Consider the following 5,462-nt stretch of genomic DNA (forward strand, 5'->3'; position numbering starts at 1 on the left):
ATACCTTGCTGGTAAACATATATCAATTTCTTAATCTTGTCGAGAGTATGATCAGCCCGAACGGGTTTAACTCACTGGTTCAGTAGACAGTATTTGGGAGAAGAGGAAAAGAGAGTATGATGTTGATGAGCATGATCATATTTACATGGTGAAAATTAGCCGGCCGGGGGTTAAGATGGATGTGAAAAAGCTAAGAAAGCATAAAGAATTATTGGTTTGGAGTGAATTGGATCTATTCTTTGATGCCATTGATGTATGAACCACTGAATGTTGGCACAAATCCATAATTCTTGCCCTCCAGGGATCGTATGATGCTGGAGAAATATCAGATCTGATCTGATCTGATCTGATTAGCTACTTCACTTCATCCACCCCAGCCCTTTTCTCTGGAGTGGATCCAAGGTGGATGTGCACACACACACACACACATTTCACAGTGGAAACCAGCTGCATATTTAGGACAACTAAGATTTTTTTTTTTTGGGTGACCAGAAAACCCCACAGTCACTGCTCGGGGTAAACCCTGCCTTATGACCCTAGCCGACAAAAGATTCTGATGCCTTGTGACCCTAGCCACCACAAACCAAGAAGGCTAATAGGCTGCACTCACTGGGTGTCGGGAACTTGTAACCTCGTGGTTATCACGCCAACAGTTTGACCAATCTGGATGGGGTTGCCCTATTTTTTTTTTTTTTTCTTTTCTCTTTTTGATTCTTCAACTCTTTTAAAGAAATTCAGTGAATAAGCTGCTTTGATTTGCCTTTTTGTGACTTTTCCCATTCTAGGATGGTGATAATGGTGGTGTTTATGCTTTCTGGAGTTCAAATAGAATACAACTGTCTAAGAATATGCCTTTTCAAGATTCTCTTCTTATATGCAAAGAAATGATATCCTAAACTGCTTGTTATGACAACATTAGTAAATATGGATCTTTGGTCATATAAACAACTTCCAAATCTACATAGTCTTTGAGTTTTGAATGATATTTAAGAACTAATGAAATTTCTGGGACAGTTTCAAACTGCTAATTGGAAACAAATAATCACCTGGAAGCTCAAAACTGATGGCACTCATAATTATTCCTCTCAGCTCTATAGCAACCTATGGAAGTAAATTCTGCTCCTTAATACAAATTTCGAAGAGGGCGACCGCTCTTTTCAGGTTACGATCTCTACCAAGGTTACCACAGCAAATACTAGGAATAGCGTACCGCCAATGTATGCAATAACCTGAAACAAAAGACGTTAATTCTCTAGCTTTGCCATGAAGTAAATATGCTCAAGATATAGGAAGGTAACCTTTTCGGATAAGAATGACCCGAGTAATGAGCCACCAAGAACAGCCAGCTGCACGAATTGTCGTGTTAAAAGATGTTGTAGCATGGATAGATCGATATAACGAGAGAAAGAGAAAAGATATCCGAGACAAAATAGAAACAAAAATTGCATTTTCAACTCTTAAATCACTGTCTACAAATGAAAATTTGGTACGAAATCTGTTTAACGTACCAGAGTTGCCACTCCATGGCCAGCAAGCGCGCCTGCAATTACTCCAAGAGGCGAAGAGGCTGCAGCAAGAGCTGAAATAACAGCATTCTGTTAGTAGTTGTTGAGCATATAATACATGTAAACGTAAATGTGCAATTCAACTATAAGCTTAGGCTTTTAGTTAAGATGCATGCTTCAATTTGGTATCAGAGTCATGCCAAAGGTCATGGGTTCGAATTGTGGTCCCACCTATTGTAGAGAAAAACGATTTGTCACCCCATTCAGCAACGAAGACTAAAACAAATGTGCTAATGAGAGTGTTAGCAGAAGCCAATATTCCAGCACCATTTCCCGAAAGCTCTGAAACAGCCAGCTCAGCCTGGCATAGGAACGACCCACATTAGCCCGTTAAAAGTACATGAAACCATTCTAATTGGATTATCATATAACGTTTACCTCCTTCTGTTCTTCTTCAGCTTTCATGCCATCGCTAGAGGAGGCATCGAGCAAGGTCGAAACACCAAAATACAACTGCAAGTAGACAGACACATAATAAGGACTGCATTGCACATGTGATTGGTTCTCGTGCAAAATTGCATTACGAATTAATTACCAGAAGGATAACCGCAGCAATATCATCAATAGGCAAATCGGTACCACCAATCCTGCATTTATGATGTTTTGTTTGCTTTAGTAGATTGAGAGTTCGTGTCTCCAATCATCTATTTATCCGAGAGGTCTACAATCAGGATACCTTAATAGTGGCATTTACATCTAAAATTTATCCAATACCTGAATGGGAGGACATCGTCGACATAGTGAAATGTACGCCCAAGGACAACAGATATGATCGTCATTACCCTGAGAGAATATTAAAAATAAAATAAAAATTCGTTCACTTCATTGCTATGTGAGATGAAGAAGCAAAACAACTTACGCTAGTGCACCAAAAGTTCCAAAGAATGTGACGATAGATGAGTTCCGAGCAGCTAGAAGAGCCTGTTCATATTATCGAATGATCAAACTATCCAAGATTTGATTGAAGAATGGCACTGAATTAGAACAAAAATATGTGGCGCTAAGAATAATTTTTTCAAAAAAAAATATAAAAAGTAAATCTTTTTATACTATTATAGAAGAGTCTCATACTGCAATGAAGAAGGTTTTGTCCCCAAGCTCAGAGAAGAATATCAACAAGAATGCCTGTATATAAAAAGAGAAATTCAAAAGATTAGTAGGAAAGAAAACCATATATTAGATTGCAGTAAAAAATTGCACTTTATGGATTTGAAATTGGTAAATTCAAATGCATCTTGTTGTTAGGCTCATTTCATAAGTACAAAAATAAAAGGTTCATCCAAATGCATAATCATTTTGAATCGTTTAAATTGGAGATCCATTTTAGGTAGGGCTTACGAGAGAAATATAAAAGCAAGAAAATTTTTGTTTTCATATGAGCAAAACAAGATTCTAAACGAGAAGTCGGAGATTTCCTAACTGAAGCAAAACCTGTGCTTATATCGCCAAGATCCCCAAAGATGGACGTGGCCTGCAATCCAGTAGCAATATCTGAAGCAGCAATCGCTTCTTGAGTACCAAGGAGAGCGAGAAGCCCAGACATCGACACAAATTTAAGAAAGTTATCATGTGAGATATTTAAAACTTCATTTTTCCTCGGTCTATTCAGTAATGTAGATTTCCTTGGAAGGTTGCATTCTTCCCCAGCATGAGGCAACCTTGCAGTGCAGCAACATTTACGCTTACTGGTCTTGACCTCCTGAACGAAAAACCGTATTTTTAGATGAGAATACCAACCAAGTGAGACTTCCTAAGAACACCAAGATCTTTCAAAGTTTGGCAATTAGCAGAGAAAACTTATCTACTCAATCCGTCCGATTGAACATATAGAACAATGTAGATAATTATCACTTTAGGCAGGAAACAAACTCCAAATGGCAATCATATAATCCTTCAAAATGCTAAGCAACAAAATATAAAATTTTATGCAAAACCAGAACAAGAAGAAAATGCAGCAAATTGGAAAACCAATCAAAACTAAAGTAATAACTTTAAATACCTTGAGGAAGAAATTACCACGTAATCCATCATATTTGCATCCACAAAGCTGCCTTGAACACCTATCAATTGCTCAAACATAAAAGTAGAAGAGAAATGAACAACATTCCTACATATCATCCTATCTTAAAATTAAAACACCTAAAACTAACTGCACAACCATTCAAATATCAAGATTTGATTTTTACTACATAACAAGATCTCCCACATTTTGTACACTTAAAGAATCCTGCTCATAGTCCAAGAAAACTGGAAACAAAAACATACCCGGAGATCGCAAGAGTGTTATTGGGACGAGATGATTTTGTATGGAATCGAAAGGTGAAGAATCTAACAAATTTATGAGAGAAATTTAGAAGGGGAACATGGGTGGGTGTCATAGGCCTCAAAAGCGGGCGCTCTGAAGAGAGCGCAACGCCTAGCATTCTTGATCTCCTTCTGTTTTGCTCTCTGCGTGGTGATGGAAATGGTGGGCGCAGGGGATAGAAGTAGATAAGCTTATCAGTGATTGCGCGCCAATTAGACCGTTACATGCTTGGGCCGTTTTATCCATTTGCCAACAGTTTCTCTGCACAAGTTTCAGGTTTGCCAATTTGATTATTGTTGTGCGGCCTTACTAGTACATTATTTATGTATTGAATGTATATTATTTGACAAGATATATAAAATAATGTACTTTTAAAAAAAAATACTACTGAGTCTATTACAATGCAATATTTGCTCATAATTACTTTCTCAATCAATTGAAGCACAAATAGCCAATATTGCCTTCATTGAGGCTCGATCCCACAACCCCTTCCACTTAAGGGAGTAACTTGGTGCTTACTTAAAAAAAATATACTTTACGTACATAAATAATATATTTTTAGTATATTAAAAATGTACTTTTTATATATGGTCCACACAGTTGTGTAGACCATGATCCATGTAATAGAATTGACGAATTGTTATGCCGTGGAACCGTGTCCACCTTGGTTCTATGTTCATAATTATAAAATTCTGTGTTCATAGTTTTTTAACTTCATACTCACAATTATTGAACTCTATATTCAAAACAACAGAACTCTATATTCATAATTACTGAACTCTATGTTCATAATTATAAAACTCTATGTTCATAATTTTTGAACTTCATATTCACCATTATTGAATTCTATATTCACAATTATAAAATTCTATGTTCATAATTATAAAATTTTATGTTCATAATTTTTAAATTTTATATTCATAATTATGAACAATTTTAGAATCGTGTCCATCTTGCGTTCCAGCATAATTTGCCCAATGTAATAATGATTGACCGATACATGTTTGGGCCGTTTATAAAGTTGGAGAGCATATGCATGTTTGGGCATTTGCTCATTGCTAACATTTTTACTTTTTTTGGGCCGTTTATTTTTCGAGCAATTTATATCATAGACTAGGGACCAAATAGTATCAATCGTTATGCTCTGGACCCGTGTCTAGCATGCAGTAACAGTGCCGTTAGGCACTATTATCCTTTTTTTTTTTTTTTTTTTTTTTTTTTTTTTTTTTTTAATTTCAAATTCGTTATAGGAGTATATGTTCATAATTTTATTACTATATGTTCATAATTGTAAGTTCATAATGTCAGAGCTCTATGTTCATAATTCAATAACTGTACATTCATACTTCCATAACTGTACATTCATAATTTCGTAACTGTACATTCATAATTCAATAACTGTAACTTCATAATTTTCGAAGCTCTTGTTCACAATTTTAGAGCTCTATGTTCATAATTTTATCACTATATGTTCATATTGTAAGTTCATAATGTCAGAGCTCTGTGTTCATAATTCCATAATTGTATATTCATAATTGCATAACTGTACATTCATAATTCCGTAACTGTACATTCATAATTCAATAACTGTA

General features: G+C 35.6%; 1 protein-coding gene across 1 annotated transcript; it reads right to left on the minus strand.

Moving 5' to 3' along the window:
* Nucleotides 1–886: 886 nt before the first annotated feature.
* LOC109164631 (GDT1-like protein 1, chloroplastic) lies at nt 887–4,072 on the minus strand. Its single transcript, XM_019313150.1, has 12 exons — nt 3,831–4,072; nt 3,565–3,625; nt 2,986–3,264; nt 2,637–2,690; nt 2,425–2,486; nt 2,280–2,348; nt 2,101–2,152; nt 1,944–2,018; nt 1,737–1,866; nt 1,509–1,579; nt 1,299–1,346; nt 887–1,229 (listed from the first exon to the last, which is right to left on the minus strand). The coding sequence occupies exons 1-12, from the start codon at nt 3,986–3,988 to the stop codon at nt 1,158–1,160; spliced, it is 1,131 nt and encodes a 376-aa protein (XP_019168695.1). The 5' UTR covers nt 3,989–4,072; the 3' UTR covers nt 887–1,157.
* Between the last annotated feature and the right edge of the window lie 1,390 nt (nt 4,073–5,462).

This window comes from Ipomoea nil, unplaced genomic scaffold (assembly GCF_001879475.1).
Source record: "Ipomoea nil cultivar Tokyo-kokei standard unplaced genomic scaffold, Asagao_1.1 scaffold3069, whole genome shotgun sequence".
Taxonomy (NCBI): Eukaryota; Viridiplantae; Streptophyta; class Magnoliopsida; order Solanales; family Convolvulaceae; genus Ipomoea; species Ipomoea nil.

Bases quoted from the DNA above. Each gene is read 5' to 3' on its own strand.
- LOC109164631 (XM_019313150.1), bottom strand. From the start codon at position 3,988: ATGCTAGGCGTTGCGCTCTCTTCAGAGCGCCCGCTTTTGAGGCCTATG. The intron at 3,626-3,830 runs GTATGTTTTTGT...AGCAATTGATAG, and splicing joins AACACTCTTGCGATCTCCGG to GTGTTCAAGGCAGCTTTGTG. The intron at 2,691-2,985 runs GTTAGGAAATCT...TTTTATATACAG, and splicing joins TAAGCACAGGTTTTGCTTCA to GCATTCTTGTTGATATTCTT.